At 47.1% G+C, this 18,524-nt stretch overlaps 1 protein-coding gene across 7 annotated transcripts in view; it reads right to left on the bottom strand.

Annotated features, from left to right (window-relative positions):
• Window positions 1-18,524, bottom strand: part of EYA2 (EYA transcriptional coactivator and phosphatase 2) — a 266,855-nt gene that overhangs the window by 149,295 nt on the left and 99,036 nt on the right. For 4 of the 7 annotated variants that reach the window (XR_011466464.1, XM_070381088.1, XM_070381086.1 and 1 more), the window contains exons 3-5: window positions 15,691-15,733; window positions 11,699-11,841; window positions 6,206-6,322 (exon numbers count right to left, since the gene is read on the bottom strand). Coding sequence is in view for 6 of the 7 variants with exons in the window: in XM_070381088.1 (XP_070237189.1) it covers window positions 6,206-6,322; window positions 11,699-11,841; window positions 15,691-15,733 (303 nt within the window). In the remaining variant the exon portion in view is untranslated. Of the gene's footprint in view, window positions 1-6,205; window positions 6,323-11,698; window positions 11,842-12,205; window positions 12,344-13,838; window positions 13,968-15,690; window positions 15,734-18,524 lie in introns of those variants that run through there. The other 3 variants (XM_070381089.1, XM_070381090.1, XM_070381091.1) reach the window with 3 other exon arrangements.

The raw sequence follows: 18,524 nt of genomic DNA on the forward strand, positions 1-18,524 counted from the left end.
TGTGTGTGTGTGTGTGTGTGTGTTTCAGTCATGTCCGACTCTGTACGACCCCATGGACTGCTTGCTCCTTGGAAGAAAAGCTATGACCAACCTGGACAGCATATTCAAAAGCAGATACATTACTTTACCAACAAAGGTCCATCTAGTCAAAGCTATGGTTTTTCCAGTGGTCATGTATGGATGTGAGAGTTGGACTATAAAGAAAGCTGAGCGCCGAAGAATTGATGCTTTTGAACTGTGGTGTTGGAGAAGACTCCTGAGAGTCCCTTGGACTGCAAGGAGATCCAACCAGTCCATCCTAAAGGAGATCAGTCCTGAATATTCATTGGAAGGACTGATGGTGAAGCTGAAACTCCAATACTTTGGCCACCTGAGGTGAAGAACCGACTCATGGGAAAAGAGCCTGATGCTAGGAAAGATTGAAGGCGGGAGGAGAAGGGGAAGACAGAGGATGAGATGGTTGGATGGCATCACTGACGCGATGGACATGAGTTTGAGTAAGCTCTGGGAGTTGGTGATGGACAGGGAGGCCTGGTGTGCCGCAGTCCATGGGGTCGATCACAAGTAGTTGGACATGACTGAGCGACTGAACTGAACTAAATTTCTGGGCTTCTCTGTCAGTGGGATTCTCCAGGCAGGAATACTGGAGTCGGTTGCCATTCCCTTCTCCAGGGGATCTACCCCACCCTGGGATCAAACTCGAGTCTCCTAAGTCTACCTGCATTGGCTGGAGGGTTCTTTACTACTAGCGGCACCCGGGAAGCTGGCTCAGCTGGTACAGAATCTGCAATGCAGGAGACCTGGGTTCAATTCCTGGGCTGGGAAGATCCCCGGAGAAGGGAACGGCTACCCACTCCAGTATTCTGGCCTGGAGAACTCCAAAGAGTTGGACATGACTGAGCAAAAAGTGCTGCAGTGAAGACATCTGAGTTCACACTGCACACTATTTACCAAGTGTATTTGATGTATTTGACAATGACCTTTCCCAACTTCTTTATTTTTCAGTGAGTATTTGTGAGTGCCAGAGCTGTGAAACACAGATCATTAGAGTTCAGTGACTTGTCCAAAGTCACACATCTGGCTGGAGCAGGAGAAGGTGCTAGGTTTCATGAATCCAGCACAAACCAACCTCAGAGGTCTCTGGGTGAAATCATTGGCTCAGACTCTTCCTCTGGACTTTTAATTTCCCTATGCATCCTCAAATCACACATGCCCATGTTGCTCTCGAAAGGCTTATGTTGGGTTCGGAGCTCACTGTTAACAATCCCTGTTATTGATGTTGTTTAGTCACTAAGTCGTGTCCGACTCCTGTAATCTCATGGACTGCAGCCTACCGAGGCTCCTCTGTCCATGGGATTTCCCAGGCAAGCACAGTGCGTTGCCATTTCCTCCTCCAGGGGATCTTCCCCACCCAGGGACTGAACCCACATCTCCTGCATTTGCAGGTGGATTCTTTCCCACTGAGCCACCAGGGCAGCCAAACAATCCCTGACTTTGGTAAATAATAGTAAAGAGGAATTCCCCCAGAAGAAGGCTCTCCCACTGTTTGTAAGGCCCGCCCCTGCACACCCCCGCCCCATTCACCATATTTCACCAGCAGGGAATCTGATGCTAATGTGGGTGGCTCAACAATGTCAAATTGGTATTTCTCTTTTCTCTTACCAAAACTACTTCCTAAAAAGGAGAGTTCAGGAAAGAGAAATGAATTTGGGGAAAACATAATACCATCAAATCAGACATTAGGATGAAAATAATATTTAACATTTGTAGTGCACTTAGTTTGTGCCGGTGCTGTTCTGAATATTTCACACACATTAACTCATTTAATTATTGCAGCACCCCACGCGTGGGTACAGTTCGTATCCCCATTTTACAGGGAAAGAAACTGAGGTACCAAGAAGTCACAAGGCTCAAAGTCCCACGCTGGCACACAGGGAACAACTGGGAAGTTAGCTCACCCTGACTTCAGGGTTACTGCCTTTAACTCTCATGTTACAGAAGCAACGAGAGAAATAATAAAAAAGTACACCCGGTCTTGAAGGACTTCATCTGATTGCTCATGGCCATTCTGTGTAGTCCCCCAATAGCCCCATGGGCTCACCGCTCTTGCTATGATGCTGGTCCCACAGGTGAGGAAAGGGATGCCTGGAGAAGCCAAGCACCTCACCCAGGTCCTGCCGCAGGACACAGTGCTGACTGCAGCCGGGTCCAGGGCTCTTAACCCCTCGGGGGCACTGGTAAGTTCTTACAACACACTCTCAAGATTTTTTGTTTGTTTGTTTTTTTCTTCTCTTTTTAATCTTTGTGGCCGTTTCCATGAACAGCAGTGTTTTAGCAGGAAAAGCCGAAATGGAACAACAACAAAAAAATCAAACTCATAAGAAATACATTTCAGCTACGAAAACCCCTGGGTGAACTTAAAAAAGAAAATAAACAGCCATGAAAAGGCTACAGGGGCTGTGAACTTTTCTTTTCTACATTTACTGTACATTTGGCAGTGGGGCAATGCTATATTAGCAGATACAGATCTCCAACCAGGGCTGTGGGGGGCAGGGGAAATGGCTCTGCTGAAGTTTCTGGAAGTTACTGAGATCTGGTAGAAGACCCAGCAGGAGGCATTTTTAATGCTTTCCAGTCCTTACCCTACACAAGTCACGCTGCTGCTGTTGTGCCTCAGTTTACCCATCTGTAAATGATGGCGTGGTCCCCACTCAGGGACTTATTTTTACTTCTATAAAATGATGATTTTAAATTCTTAAAGAAAAGGACTCAGCTCAGCTTCTGAATATGGACCAATCTGACTCCAAGTTGGTGCTTTCAGGCCCCAAACTCAATCTCAATCTCTCTTGATTCCCTTCTTCTTTCAAAAACCCTATGCTTAACCCACATCTTCCATTCTGAAAGGCACACAGAGTAGTTGGAGAGTTTATTTCTCCTCTGGAACAACTTGAAAAAAAAGTTAATAGGAAGCACATGGGCATGGTGTGTGAGCCTTCTGTGTGTTTGCATTTGAAAAAAAAAATACTTAAGAAGGAATATGTCAGGCTTGCAAAATGCCTGGGCTGTCTCAAGAGCAGTTTATGGCCATTAGCATTAGACTGAAGGCAGTTAATTGGGACAAAGTCCAGCTGGCATCTGGGCCATGAAGACGATAAGAAAATAACCTGGACTGTTCCCATGGTCCAGTGGGAGTGGGTCAGGAGATGTTTTTCTATTTGTGAGGGCTGATGGGGGTGGGGTCTGGGCCAGGGCTCATCCATGGAGGTTGGTCTTCTAGAAGGATCTATGAGAGTGTGGAAGCGGACTAGTGTTGGGGTTATGTGCCTGGGCTCTGGACGGGAACTGCCTGGTTTGAAATCCCACTGCCACAGCCAGGTGACCTTAGGCAAGCCACTTTACCACGGTGTGCCTCGGTTTTTCCACCTGTAAGATGGGGATACAACAGAACCTAGGTCACAGAGCTGCTGGGAAGATCAAGGGGAATGTGTAATTGCAGAACAAGGGCAGCGTCTGGAGTCTGAAGGAGTCTGGGAAACAGCACTTGCAAGGGAACAGCACAGGCTCAGGAACTCTACTCTGAATCCCAGCTCTCATCACTTCCTGGCCCTTGGGCAAGCCACTTCCTCATGTTCACTGTGTTTGAAGCAGCGTTGATGGAGCCCGCCTCCTGTAACTTTTGTAATATGGACCAGAGAAGAAATAACATATTCTCTACGTCCCAGTCCAGGGGTGCCTCCTGCTTCACTTTCCAGTCTCATATCCTTTTCTCACTACCCCCAGATTCAAGTCTCCATTGGAGTCTTTCAGCACTGCAAGCCTTTTCCTGCCTCCAGACCTTTGCTCCCGCCGGTCCCTCTGCCTGGGCTGTCCAGTCTCCAGCTATTCACAGGCTGGTTCCTTTCCACCACTCAGGCCTCCTGACCATCTGGGCAACGTCCATCACCACTCCCTTCATCAAGGCCCATCACAGCGCCCTGTTTGGTTCTTCACGCGATTTAGCACAATCTGTTATGATCGACTTATTTAATTGTTCACTGTCTGTCTCCTTAGAAGCCCTGAGACAGTCACATACATTTCTATTGGAAAAGCTGAAAAAAGAACTGGTTAAGATGGTTAGTTCAGTTCAGTTCAGTTCAGTCGCTCAATCGTGTCTGACTCTGCGACCCCATGAATTGCAGCACGCCAGGCCTCCCTGTCCATCACCAACTCCCGGAGTTCACTCAGACTCACGTCCATCAAGTCGGTGATGCCATCCAGCCATCTCATCCTCCGTCATCCCCTTTTCCTCCTGCCCCTAATCCCTCCCAGCATCAGAGTCTTTTCCAATGAGTTAACTCTTCACATGAGGTGGCCAAAGTACTGGAGTTTCAGCTTTAGCATCATTCCTTCCAATGGCTGATCTCCTTTAGAATGGACTGGTTGGATCTCCTTGCAGTCCAAGGGACTCTCAGGAGTCTTCTCCAACACCACGGTTAAGATCAATCCAAAGATAAGTTAAAGTTCAGGGTCTTCACAAGCCTTTATGATCAGGATTGTGCTACTGTTTACTCCCCACCTGAAGATGGGTCCCAGCACCTTATCCCCTTCAGTGGGACTCAGAAAAGACCCCCAGGGAGACAGAGGTGCCAACAGAAGCAAAGGAGGCAGGAGGTACCACAGCGAAGAGCAGGCTTTGAGTCTGGTTTGGGGCTGGGAATCCACCAGGCCCCCAAGACACTTCTTGCAGCCTGTTTCTCACTGCACTTGCAGTAAAATCTAAGCTCCTTGCAGTGATGCTGGGTGGGTAAGGCAATCCCTCTATGACTCAGTTCTGTCTCCTGCAAATAATACTAGAACCAACACTTTGTGGAGTGTCATGAAGGTTGTATGAGATCATAAGCCAGTTTGTGTGGCATGTGGTGAATGCTAAGTTAACGTTAGCTGATGGTGTCATCAACAAACTCTACTGCAAATCTTTACATGGACGGTCTTCCAACGTCTGGGCATTAATGCTCATCACCTCCTTTCTCTTACATACCCCCAAGATCATTTGCTGTCTCTTCATAATGCCTTTTCCTGAAATGATGCCCTTAACATCACTTTAAATTGTTTCCTTAATTAAAAAGACAAAGCAGCAAAACTTGCAAAGATTTTTTTTTCAGAGAAATGTAGCATCATGCATTAGCCCACCACCTTGTCATTACTCTTTTAATTTTACACATTACTTTTCAGACTCTTGGTAGTCATTCGTACCAGCTTTCAAGAAGGAAAAAAAGAATACCAGGGTGAGGATGCCCCGAATTACTGCCATCAGCCCTCTACTCCATGTGTCAGCTCCAACACACTCCCCACGGGGCACCAGAGAAGGGAAGGGGCCTTTGGATGGTGACAGGTGGGAACAGGAGAATGCAGCAGGCCAGTTCCTTAGGGTATGTGGGGTTGGTGGGAGTCACACTGGAGTTTCTTCCCTTTCTAAGGTTGCCCAATGGGGATGCGGAGCCTGGAACCTCCTGCCTGGAATAACAATGCTTTTACCTGCTGTCCAGTATTCCCAACACCTGTCACTTCTCTGAGTCTACAATGGACTTGCCTGTCCCATCACACTTCAAATCAAAGCCAACACCTCCCCTCTGCCCTCAAGGCCTTGCATGCTTTAGCCCTGCTCTCCCCCAGACTCTCTCCTCTTATATCCTCCTAATCCTGCTCCAGCCCCACTGGCCCCTATTTTGTGCCCTAAACACATTAAGACACTCCCCCGCCCCCCCCACAGAGCTTTGGCACAGGCTGTTCCTTCTGCCAGGCATGTTCTTTCCCCTGGTCTGCGCAGGGCTGGTTCTGCCTCATACTTAGGCCTCTGTCCTATGTCACATCTTCCAAGAGCCTTCTTGATGACTATTAAAGTTACCTCTCCCACCTCTCCGGACCCCTCAACTATTCATCACTCTCTGTCCATTTATTGGCTTCATTGCATTCAACCCCTTCTGAAATTAGCCATTTGCTATTTGCTGCCTTGTTTAATTGTCAGTCTCTCCCTCCTGCCCTTGTAATTGCCATGAGGGCAGAAGTCGTTATCTCCTCTGCCCACCACTGCAATTCCGCTACTTGAGATAGGTCCTGGCACATAGTAGGTACTCAATAAAGCTGTTGAATAAATGAATGAACGACTGGACACCCGACTCAGGCAGTACCTTCGAGACGGCAGGGAGGGGCGCAGGACTGCACTCACCATGCATCTGGTAGGTGTACGGGCTCTGTCCAGAGGCTGGGGTGCTGAAGCTGGAGCCATAGCTGAGGAAGCCACTCTGGCCGGGGGAATGGTTCAAGCTGTCTTCTGTCTTGATGCCTTGGAAGGGGAAAAAGAAGCACCAGGCACACACAATTAGGATGCTTCCTTGTCACCCGCAGAAGAGCTGCGGAATCAAGACAGCATGATTTCAGCTCTAACTCAGTCCCACGTGTCCTTCTTGGCCTGTGTATGTTAAAGGAAAACCTGAAATTGGTTGTTTTTGTTTAAAAATCAGGAGATTTCACCCCCAAAATCTAGACTTATGGCCTCTCTTGAGCAACAGGATGATCTAGAAACCTCATGACCATGTTCCCACATGACAATACACTGTCTCCAGAAGCTCCCCAATTTGTGAGTTTCCAGGTCACCATGGTTCCCATAACTGTCTCTGAGACATGGAGGTTGGTTTTTAAGGTGCTATTTTTCACCACAGTTTTTTTGGGTGTTTTTGTTTGTTTTTACATCCTAGGACGTGTTCAAGAGTGATAAAGGGAAAGGCAGGCTAAGTGGATCTCATCTTTTGCACATGTGGTCAGCTTCCTGCCTGACTCTACATTCTTATTTGCTTATTTACTCTTATATTGCTTATCTTTATCTTATAGGTGTAAAACAGTATTTCAATACTATTTAAATTTGCATTTTTTTAATAGGACACTGCTAGTTCTGGGGATGGTTTTGTAGTTATGATTTCCCTCCTTCTCACCCATTCACCCCCATAAATAAAGAGAATGCTTAATGTGGTAAAAAACAATGGATTCTGACTCAAGTGGTCTGGGCAGGAGCCCAGGACTGACGGTTTGCTTCATTACTTGGTGACCTGGACAGTTTCTCCTCCAACCCCCTCCCTTATGAAATAAGATGCTGATTCCCACTGGCAGGATTGCTGGGAGACGAAAAGAAAGGGAATGAATGAATATCTAAAGCTGTGAATGAGGTACTCACAACAATCCCATGAACTAGGCAATATGACTTTCCCCATTTTATTTTATGTTTTTTTTTTTTTTTTGCCAAACTGAGAGGCAGGCATATGGGAGCTTAGTTCCCGGACCAGGAATCGAACCTGCACCACCTGCAGTGCAAGCATGGTATCTTAACCACTGAACCATCAGGGAAGTTTCTCCCCATTTTAAAGATGTGGAAACTGAGGTTCAGAAAACCAGGCCACTTAATCAGAGTCTTGCGATTAGCAGGTAACTCTGAAGTCTGGGTTTTCTTTGCTTTCTCTTGGTGCCTCTCAGTAATGGGTGTGAAGGGGTTTTATGCACTAGATGGTACACGACTTCACCGACACTTATGACAGCAACTTGGCTAACTTGGTGCTGGAGCCTCGCTGTCCTCTGTCTAGGCTTTCAACAGGACTTCCTGTTGAAAAAAGTACTCCACACTCCTGACCTCCTTGCCTCTGGTTTCCTGTTTAATTTAAAAAAAAATTTAGCATTTTTACAATTTAAAGTGAGAGATGTGTGACTTTTTTTTTTCACTTGAACACTTTGAGGCCACCGAAGGGTTATTAGTTGACCTAATTCCATATTGTTGTGTGTCAGGGAACAGGGAAGTCTGAGGAGAGGGAAAGAAATGAGGGAACGGCCAGCTGGTGGGCAGTCAGAACGCAACTCTGGTTGATTAAATGTGCCATCGTATGTGGCCCATTTCATGGAGCCCCCAAACAATCCAATAGTAACGCCAAAGGTCGCTGATGACAGATTACCATAACAAATATAGACATGATGCAAAAGTCCAAAATATTGCCAATATGTAACACAGAGAGATGAAGTGAGCAAATGTAAAAATGGCCATGACAGACTAGCTCAAAGCACGGCCCTTCAATTTGTTAAAAAACAAAACAAAACAAAAAAAGAAACCCCACAGTATCTGTGAATCATAAGAGAGCAAAATGCTGTAAAACAAGGCATGCCTGTACACCCATTCAATTATGTATTATCTGTGGCTATTATCAAAATACAGGGTAGACTTGAGTAGCTTTGATAGACACTGTATGGCCTACAAAGCGCAAAATACTTATTATCAGGCTCTTTACAGAAAAAGTTTGCCAACCTCTACCCTACATAAGGCCTTCCCAGGTGGCACACTGGTAAAGAATTCACCTGCCAATGCAGGAGACACAGTTTTGACCCCCGGGTCGGGAAGGTCCCCTGGAGAAGGAAACAGCAACCGGCTCCAGTACTCTTGTTTGGAAAATCCCATGGATAGAGGAGCCTGGAGGGCTACAGTCCATGGGGTCGCAAAGAGCTGGACACGCCCGAGCACACATAGCAGTCCAAAGAAAGGCAGAGCAATGATATTAATAAAGGGAAAGGGGCAGTAACCAGCAAATCCAGGGATGTGGGTATTTGACAAGAAAGGGAGATAACCTCCCTTTATTTTTCATGTTGGATGGTCAGCTCACGGTTATTTATAGTGCTACTCTTTTACATATGTCTTAAAAGTTGCATAACATTGTGTTTGCGTAACAAATTGAGAAAAAAGTACTCCACACTCCTGACCTCCTTGCCTCTGGTTTGCTCAACTGTGTTATTATTTCCCTGCAGCTATTTAAACAAAGGTAATAACGCAATTTGCCAAGGAGCAAGGAGAAAAGTTTCCTAACAAGATTCAACAAGGTTTGTCCAGACGGTGAGCAAACACCGCCTGCTCTGACACAGGCATGTGTGAAAGGAAAGGGCTTTTCAGCCCACCTGTCATTACTCAGTGATGTGGACATACCAGGTGTATGGCAGCCTGGCTGCTACTGTACTGACTGAACGTTTCCCTTGGGCCAGGCCCCGTGAGCTAAGCCCTTAATATAGATCAAAGGCTGACACATTGTGGTCCGTGGACCCACTGTGGCCCACTGTTTTTTTGTGTAAATAAAGCTTTATTAGAACACAGACACATTCATTAGTTCACATATTGTCTGGCTGGTTTCATGCTCCAACGGCAGTGCTGAGTGGCTGTGATAGAGACTGCATGGCCCAGAAAGCTGAAAATACTTAGGAACTGGCCCCTTAAAGAAAAAAGTAGCTGATACTGGATGTAGATGATCCCATTTACAGCAACAACAATGGTTAGGAAGCCAGACTTAGTATCACTCCCATTGTATGAAGGAGGTGACTCGCCCTGGGTCTTAGGACCAGCTAAGGGGCAGAGGTGGGGTGTGAACCCAGGATATGTGGCCTTGCCCCTTATGTTGTATTCTGAGGGCAGAGAGCCTCTGAAAGTAACTGGGACTGAAAAATGACTTTTGACCAAATTAATTTCCACCGGATGCCATGTTTTGTCTGGAAGCAGGGCTAGGGTTCTCTTTTATGCTGAAAAATAATCTGGTTTCATGTGTCTTGACTGTCAGCCAGGCAGGTGACTCACCTGTGATTTTATCACCTGTCTTCTGGCACAGGAGGGACAGAAGTTAGAAAAGATGCCCACACCAGTTGGCCGAGGTCCATCACAGGTAATCCCCCAGGATTTCTGAAATGTGTGCTCAGGCAGCAGAGCTCAGCGGTGAGGGGCTTGGACTCCAGAGCCCAGGCTGCTGAGTGTAATTCCACCTCTACCACTGACCAACTGGGGGACCCTGGGCGAGTTATTTATCCTCTCTGAGCCTCTATTTATTTATCTCTTCAAAGAGGATAATGATTGGTCCTTCCTTCAAGAGTTGAGTGGGGGCTTAAAAGAATGAGTGGATACAGAGCCCTGAGGACTGTGGGTGGCAGCATCTCAGTGATACAGCATCTCAAAGACACAGCATCTCAGTGATGGCGTCTCTGATGGATTTGCGACCCAGTGTCCCACAACTTGTCACTCCTAACGCCACAACTGTTCTTGAATATGTCTATCTCTGTCTGTCTACTGCCCCCAGCAGGCTTCTACCATCACTCCACTCCAGGCTTCATCAGTCTCCCAATCTGCCTTCCTGTTTCTCCTCTTGCTTCTCTCCAATCCAATCTCCCCACAGCAGCCAAAGTGATCTTTTTTTTTTTTTTTTAAAGATACATTTATTTACTTTTTGGCTGTGGTGGGTCTCTGTTGCTGCACGCAGGCTTTCTCAAATGACAGAAAGCAGGGGCTACTCTTCATTGTCGTGTGGGGCTTCTCGCTGCAGTGGCTTCTCTTGTTGCAGAGCACAGGCTCTAGGCAGGCGGGCTTTGGCGGTTGCAGCGAGTGGGCTCTAGAGCGCTGGCTTAGTAGTTGGGGTGCACGGGCTTAGTTGCTCTGAGGCATGAGGGATCTTGCCGGATCAGGGATTGAACCAGTGTCCCTTGATTGCAAGGTGGATTCTTAATCACTGGACCACCAGGGAAGCCCCAAAGTGATCTTTAAAAACCCCAGATTGCATCAGATAGCCCTATGTTTATAGACCTGTTTATAGACCTATGTTTAAGTTCCTGTTTCACTGGAATAAAGTCCTCCCCAGGTGCTAAGACTGCCCATCTCGCCTGTCTCATCTAGGTCCTGTGTTCCAGCCACGGGGCTTCTAGGGTTTGCCAAACCCATCTCCCCAGGATTCCCAGGCATCCTCTGCCTGGATGCCTCTCTTCCCGTGCTCACTAACGGTCATCTCTCAGTTCTCAGATGACAGCTCCTTGTGTAAAAGACCTTTCTTGGAGCTGGAACCCAAGTTAAATCTTCCTTGTTCTGTTCCATTTCACGATCTTGTCTTCCTTCATCCCATGAATCATAATTTGAATTTATGCTTTAAGCTACGATTTTTAAAAGTTCATTTGTTTTTTCTCCTTCTAGGCCAGGGGTTGTAAGCTTAAACGTCTTCAGGCAGCTAATTTAAGTGAGTAATGAGGGCTAGGAGAGGACTGTGGCCAACAAAGGCTAACGGGGTCAGCCCTACACAGTTACCTACTGTTGATGCAAAAATGTGGGCCCAGTGCTGCCCAGTCATCTGTTGTTTGTTTTTTTTCAAAGACATTAGAAATACGAATTTCTATGTAAACACTTTCGATTTAAAAACTGGCAATTAATTTTGCAAATGTCAAGTATATATTATAGGTTAAAAAATATCCAAGGGCCACCTTATCTCAGTTCTAGATTATCTTGGCAGAACCCAGGTAGAAGTAAAGATAACTCAGAGGAAAACATCGGAAAATGGAGAGAGACATTTTCCTCCTGATATCCTCTGAGCACCTGGATCCAGCCATACCTGATATCAGCAATGTCCCCAAGCTTACCAGTATGTGAATCATTAAATTTCCATTTTCTCTAAGCCAGCTTGGGTTAAGTTTCTTACCCTTGCAATCAAAAGAGGCCTTGACATAGTCTCTAGAACTTGAACTGTATTGAAAGTGTCTGTCCTTTTTCTCTATCTCTAATCCAAAATCAGGCTGGCTGCATGCCTCTTTCTGCATTTAACTGAAGCGTCTGGGCAGAATGAAGACCATGATGTTAGGGATCCTGGGGAAAGCAAGGGCTTGGTCAGGTACTCACTGTAAGAAGGGATTCCATAGGCTTGTGCTGGAGGCGGGTAAGCCGTGTAGGGGGTAGCTTGCTGGATCCCTGCACTGTACTGTGTCTGGCTGTAGGCTGCCATGGCCGAGGGAGGCTGACCAGGTGGGACACGCGGGCAAGGTCTGCGTGGAAGAAAGAAGATTAAATCTCCAAGCCCAACCTAGCACATCCCTCCCTCCTGGTATCACCACTACCACTATTTCCCTTAGGGTATTTTTTATTTTTTTGGCCTTGCGACTTTTGGGATCTTTCCTTCCTGATCAGGAACTCCAGTCCCAGCAATGAGAGTACTAGTCCTAGTCCCTGGACCACCATGTACTCTTTCCAGGAAAGAGACAACCTACATGTTCATCAGGTCCTATTTCAGTTTCCTTTCCTGGGCACCAGGAAAATGACACTTCCTGGGTCCCTTGCAGTCAGATTCAACCACGTGACTAGATTCTGCTCAACCCAGCAGTTTAGCCAATAAAACCGTCTCCTCGAGACCTGCTGCCCTCTCTCCTCTTTCAGCAGCAAATGTGGAGGGTGCCAGTTGAGAAGGTGGAGCCAACAGGGTTGCACCCTGGAACCCCGAGTCAGCCTGTGGAGGAGCGCTGCCTTGGAGAGATCCATGCGATTCCTGGGCTTTATGTAAGAAAGAGACCGTTGTTGTGTTAATCCACTGGGACCAGGGTTTATTGATTACTACAGTAGAGCCCATTCCGCTGTGACTTTCTACCCTTAGACACATTCCCAACTGATACAGCTTTGACAGGGTTGCCAGTCAAGATGCCCTGCTCTAGGCTACGGGGTGGGCATAGGGTGCAAGATTATCCAATCAGATTCTATTCTGGGAACTGAAATCCTGAGCTGAATAATTCATTCCAACAACCACATTCTGAAAAGACTGTTTTTATTCCCTTCCTATTGCTTGGATCCCAGAAGCGGTCCTATTCCGGGTCTTTCTCAAGACCTGATCATTCCAGTTTCAATTTCACTGTGAGCTACTCCAGATGCTTCAAAAAAAAAAAAAAAAAAAAAAAAAAAAAAAACAGCTCCTTTCGGGCTTATATCAGCTGGTGTCTGGGCTTCCCAGATGGTGCTAGCGGAAAGAATCTGCCTGCTGATGCAGGGGACGTAAGAGATGCGGGTTCAATCCCTGGGTTGGGAAGATGCCCTGGAGGAGGAAATGGCAATCCGCCCCAGTATTATTGCCTGGAAATACCTACGGACAGAGGAGACTAGGTCCTTTGGGTCGCAAAGAGTTGGACACAACTGAGCATCTGAACACAGCTGGGGTCTATTTGTCTTACTTGCAACCAAAGAACACAAATGAATTCCTTACTCCAAGATGAATAATCGGTTCCATAAGGGCTAGGACTTAAGGGCCACTGAGGGACTTCCCTGGCAGTCTAGTGGTTAAGAATCTGCCTGCAAATGTGGGAGACATGGGTTTGATCTCTGGTCTGGGACGATCCCACATGCCACGGGGCAACAAAGCCCGCGTGCCACAACTACTGAGCCCACGTTCCCTGCAAAGAGAAGCCCACACACCGCAACTAGAGATTAGCCCCTGCTTGCCCCAACCAGAGAAAGGCTGTGAGTGGCGATGAAGACCCAGTGTAACCAAAAATAAATAATACTAGGAAAAAATCCTAGAAAAGTAAATAAAGGGCTGCTGACCTACGACGTCCGTAAAACAATGACTGCTAGTAACCCCTGAGCTCTGACCACAGGCTAGGCATTGTGTCTCACAGGCCTGATAGGGTCTACATCACATCAATACTGATATCAACTTCCTGGGGTAGAGGCTCTGCTAACTCCCATTTTAGAGAAGAGAAAACTGAAGCTCAGAGACCAGAAGTCACGGCTAGAAAGCGGGAAATCCAGAATCTGAACTTGGAAGTGTGACTCCTGAGCCCACACTTGTAACCATGGAGCTTTGCTGCTGCTCAGGGACAGGCCTGGGACTGACTCAGTCCTGCAGGCAGCAATAAATAAAGTCAAGGTTAGCTCATTCTAACCGGATGGGGACAAGACGGTGAATCTACAGATGCAATTTCTTTGGCCAGTGCAGTCTTTTTCTTAATTTGGAGTCGCCAATATTTTAATACCAGGAGAGATTCACACATGAACATACACACTCCTTATTTTCCCCTTCTCTTGCACAGCAGATGCTTTGGAAAGCCTGGGTCTGCTCTCCTGGACGCTGTATTCAGCTGGATTTGAGAATTTCTTCTGACTCTCACATTGTCCTCAGCAGTCCTTCCTGTGATAAAAAACACTGACAATTCTTGGGTCTATGATGTGCCAGGCACTGTCCTGATTACTGTATGTGGACTGGCTCATTTAAATCTCATAGCAACTGTGACAACCCTTGGAGGCACTTACTATTCCCATCCCCATTTTACAGATAAGAAAACTGAGGCAGAGAGAATGCACACAGCTGATCCACAATTTGAATCCTGGTTCCAGAGGCCACGTCCTTAACCACTCCACTAGGACACCCAGACCCTTTAGGTCAAAAACCCAGACTCTAAAGTTCTGTGCAACTTGACAAACTGTATCTAATCATTCTGACCAGAGTTTATCAGTAGATGGTAATGAGATTCCCAAACTGGTATCTGAGTCCATTTTGATCACATTAATACAGTAAAACCTTCTCATTTCCAGAGTTTCTCCTACATATGAAGCCTAATGGCATGTATGAGACACATGTAAAAATTCACAGAATTATAAAAAGATGTTCTCAGGCCCCCTTTCCTTTTGACAACTTCTGTGCCAAAGGGTCAGGGAATTTGTTCCAAGATGCATAAGAAAGTCGCTTGAACTGGAGACACCAGATCCAGTATTGAAAGGTGTTTCATCAGTCAAGACTCCCACCCTATGAGGTGCCTGGAAACACATCCAGAGCATGGGACTTAGCACTGAGCAGAGAATTTTATTTGAAAATGTTCCCAATTTACACCTATCTGGAAGTAGAAGGTGGAAATCCGAGATGATCAATTCCTGCTTCCCATCAAAACTGATGTGAATTTCATGGAATAAACTGGGGCTCAAATGAAAAGCCAGAGAGAGGACAAGGAAGCTCTCTAACCCCAAGGCCACAAAACAAGTTAGGTAGATTTAATAGACCTCAGTTGCTACTGACAACCCCCAAAATATCTTCTGGAGGGAAAGGAGTGCTGAGAAAGTGTGTTCCTTACAAACAGCTTCTCCGGGGTCGTCTGGGGAAGAGAATATCCAGCTATGGAGGAGGTGAGTATTCAGAGGAGGGCCATGCTGACCATCCTGCCAAGGCTGGGGCTTCTCACACTGCGGGGTGCAGACAAGGCAGCTCCCCAGTTGCCTTGGGTAAGCCCTGTCCATCACCAGGCTCCCACCGACCCCTGGACGCAGCCCTAGTGGAGCATTTGTACGGTTCACCATATTGAGCTCTCTGATCTACTGGTCCATTTCCCACTAGACTGGAAGCTCTCTGAGGGTAGGGGCTGTGTCTCATTGATCCTGCAAGTCTCCAGAGCTCCTAGGAGATTTGGTTATTGAGCAGTGTTGGGTGAATAGTGGAGTAGGAAGAAGGAAAGAAGGAGGAGAGAGAGATAAGAGAAAGGAAAGGAAGGAAGGAAAAACAGAGAGGGAGAGATAGAGAAGCAAGAGGGAGACAGGAACGGAGAAAATCTATGTTAGGAAAGGACAGGAAGGAAAGAAAGAAAGGATTGAAAAAAGGAGAAGAAAACAATAGCCAACACTCCCAGAACAGTCTATTCCAGACCCCATTCTAAGTGTCTTTTATGTGAAATAGACATCAGGATTGTTCCCTTTTTCCAGATGGGGAGACTGAGGCCTGGGGAAGTGGGGGTCATTTGTTTAAGGTCGCTCAACCAGTTAAGAGCATCACTGGGATTCCTCTCCAGGGAGTCTGGCTCCAGAGCCTCTGCCTCCAAGGAGAAAAGGGAGAGAGAGTGAGAGGAAGCTAAGGCAAGGGTACTCACCTTGCAAAGAGCTGGGACACACTCCGAGCCGATGTGGTGATGCCTGGAGAGGAAAAAAAGATTTGAAGGACTTGAGCTGTCAGCGAGATGGTCCCCAGAAGCTGTGACTTCAGATGCCAGGTTGAGGGGGAAGAAACTCATGGAGTTGCTGTCAGGGACTTTCTCAAGCACACAAGCTTATCCAAGCCACATCAATGTAGCACTTTTTCCTTCTTGAAAAGCCTTCTCTGGGTGTGCTTTGTCTCCAGGTACTAAGTGAAGGACTATGTATATACAATCTATAGCATCTTCAAACATCAGGGTGGAATCCATCCCCCCACCCATTGTACAGATGGAGAAATGGAGACTAAAGAGACAGAAAGAATGTGCTTGAGCTAGGCCCATGACTAGATGTCAGCTGGCACCATTTCTACTGCTGGATGGAGACCCACTCTTTTCTTTGCTTTTAAGGCAACCCCAGAAACCCAGAAAGGCAGATACTGGTTGGCTTTGGCTATCCAACACCCATTTTCCTTCCTTCTGAGGACATCACATTAATATTCCTCCTCTCCCTCCCCAGTTTCAGTCCGTGGGGTTCAGGTGGGGCTGGCTCCAGCACTTAGGGGAGACACATCTTGGATTGTCTCCAAGGCTCCAACTAGAGTGTGGGGAGGGAGATGGGAGACGCCTGAAGTCCTGGTACAAGGACTGTGTCCCTGGGCACTCAGCCTCCAACCATGGTTGGGAGGCAATGATCAGGAGATGATGAAGAGGTGATACAATTTTGCTGGGAGAGATTTTGCCAAGAGGATCATTTCAAACACCATCAGTTCACTGGGGAGGACTTTTGTGCTGTGTCATCTTGAACAAAGACAATGCAATGTCCTCAGTGTGGAGCCCCGGCAAGTTCTAGATGACGTGTCGACTGATTGTACCAACCTGCCAATTCACATTCCCTGGTTTGCAGGGCAGGGGCAGGGGTGTCCCTGTGCCTCCCGAGAAATACTCCATGCCCTCCAGAGCTCAGGGCCGCTCTGTAAACCAACCTGCAATCCCAACTGTACCTCTGAGTCAGCACTGAGACTTTGGGCAGATTGCCTATAGTCTCCAGGGCTCAGGGCACCCTCCTGTGAAATGGGGGAAAACATTTGTCTCACAGCGGTGCGTGAGGATGAAATGAGATTATGATGATGGTAATGGTGATGATTCTATCCATCACCAAACTCTCTTCTAAACCTGTTATCTGGATTCATTATTTTAATCCTCATAATCCTCCCCCCTCCCACCTTGAGGAAGGTTCTGTTCCCGTCCCTGTGTTACAGATGAAGGGAGGTGCAGTTGACATCACGCACTCAAGAACGCATGGGTCCTAAGGGGCAGATCCGTGGTCTGAGCTCAGGTGGTCTGGCTCCGGAATTTGGCTTCCCAAACAGGGCACAGCAGCCCACGAGTGCAGTCATCATCATTAACAACAACCAGCCCCCACCAACAAGCTCACACGTGCCAGGCTCTGCGTTAACTGCCTGAACTCACTTCACTCCCAATGCAACAAGGACACCCTCATTGCAGTCATGCGGAAACCAAGGCTCCAAAAGCTAATGAGGTGCCTTGCTCAAGCCTGTGGACATGGAAACTGGGACTCGAACCTAAGGCTGTTTAGTCCCAAGTCTATTTGCTTTTTGTGTGTGTGTGTGTGGCGGGGGGGGGGGGGGTTGTGCCTTGTGGCATGTGGGATCTTAGTTCCCTGATCAGGATGGAACTCGTGCCTCTGCATTGGAAGTGTGGAGTCTTAACCGCTAGACTGCCAGGGGAGTCCCAAGCCCATTTCCTTAATCATCTCCTTGGTTGAGTCAAATTCTGTTTGAGTCCCAAGCTACTAGGGTGAGGAGGCAAGTCCTGAAGTCCACTTAGAAAGCTATAGCTGGAATTTAAAAATAAAATAGGACGGACAGCATCAGCATATACTGGCCACATAGCACACGAGAAGGAATCGTGGAAAACTTTTATTCTAGCTATACATGTGGGAATGTGGTGTGTGTGTGTGTGTGTGTGTGTGTGTGCTGGATGACTGTGTAATATAACGTATCTTCCTATGTGCTGTCTTTATACAAAGTCGGGCCAACAGGGGTCCAAAGCCGCGGAAAGGCCCTGGCTCCGCTTCCTCACCGCTAATGTCCCTGCTCTGGGTTTTTGCCCCAGGTGGAGCCTCCCATATCCCCCTTCCTCCGCTTCCCCGAGGACCGTCTCCTTCTGAAACAGCCTCAGTTTCATTACTGGTAAGAAGCGTGTGATTTATGTTTAGTAATAATACTACATAAGATACTGAATTAAACATTTTGTGGTGTGTTTTAATAAACATGTAAATATTCATAAAAATCGCAATCTATGGAAATAGTCCCGTGGGCTCAGATGAACTCAGCATTCTAGGATTGTGAAGAAAGCATCTTCCCATGCCTGCAACCTCTGCGCCCTGGTTTGTGGGTTCACGCGGCGCCAATCGCCTCCTCCTTTCCTCTGAACCGCTGCATGCTCTGCCCTCCCCACGCGGGCCCGTCTCCTTCTCCGGCCGTGCAAACCTCCTATCCTCTCCCTCTTCCGCCCCAACAACCCCCAGGAAGACTGCACAAGCCAGGAACAGGCCTTCAGTCAGTGCTATGAGATTTTCCTTCTGCAGATGATGTGCTTTTTGAAAAGCGTAAGCTTTCTCCTATTTTTTTTTTTTTTAAACTGGTATCACATTTAACTTTTTTGAATCCAAGATGCCTGGGAGAATTGAGAACCTGGAAAATGAATGTATTCTATAGAGAATAATCTCTTTCCCTTTCTTCTTCCTTTTTTCCCTGGTAAGGCTGGCA

The sequence above is a fragment of the Bos mutus genome, chromosome 13 (genome assembly GCF_027580195.1).
Source record: "Bos mutus isolate GX-2022 chromosome 13, NWIPB_WYAK_1.1, whole genome shotgun sequence".
Lineage (NCBI taxonomy): Eukaryota > Metazoa > Chordata > Mammalia > Artiodactyla > Bovidae > Bos > Bos mutus.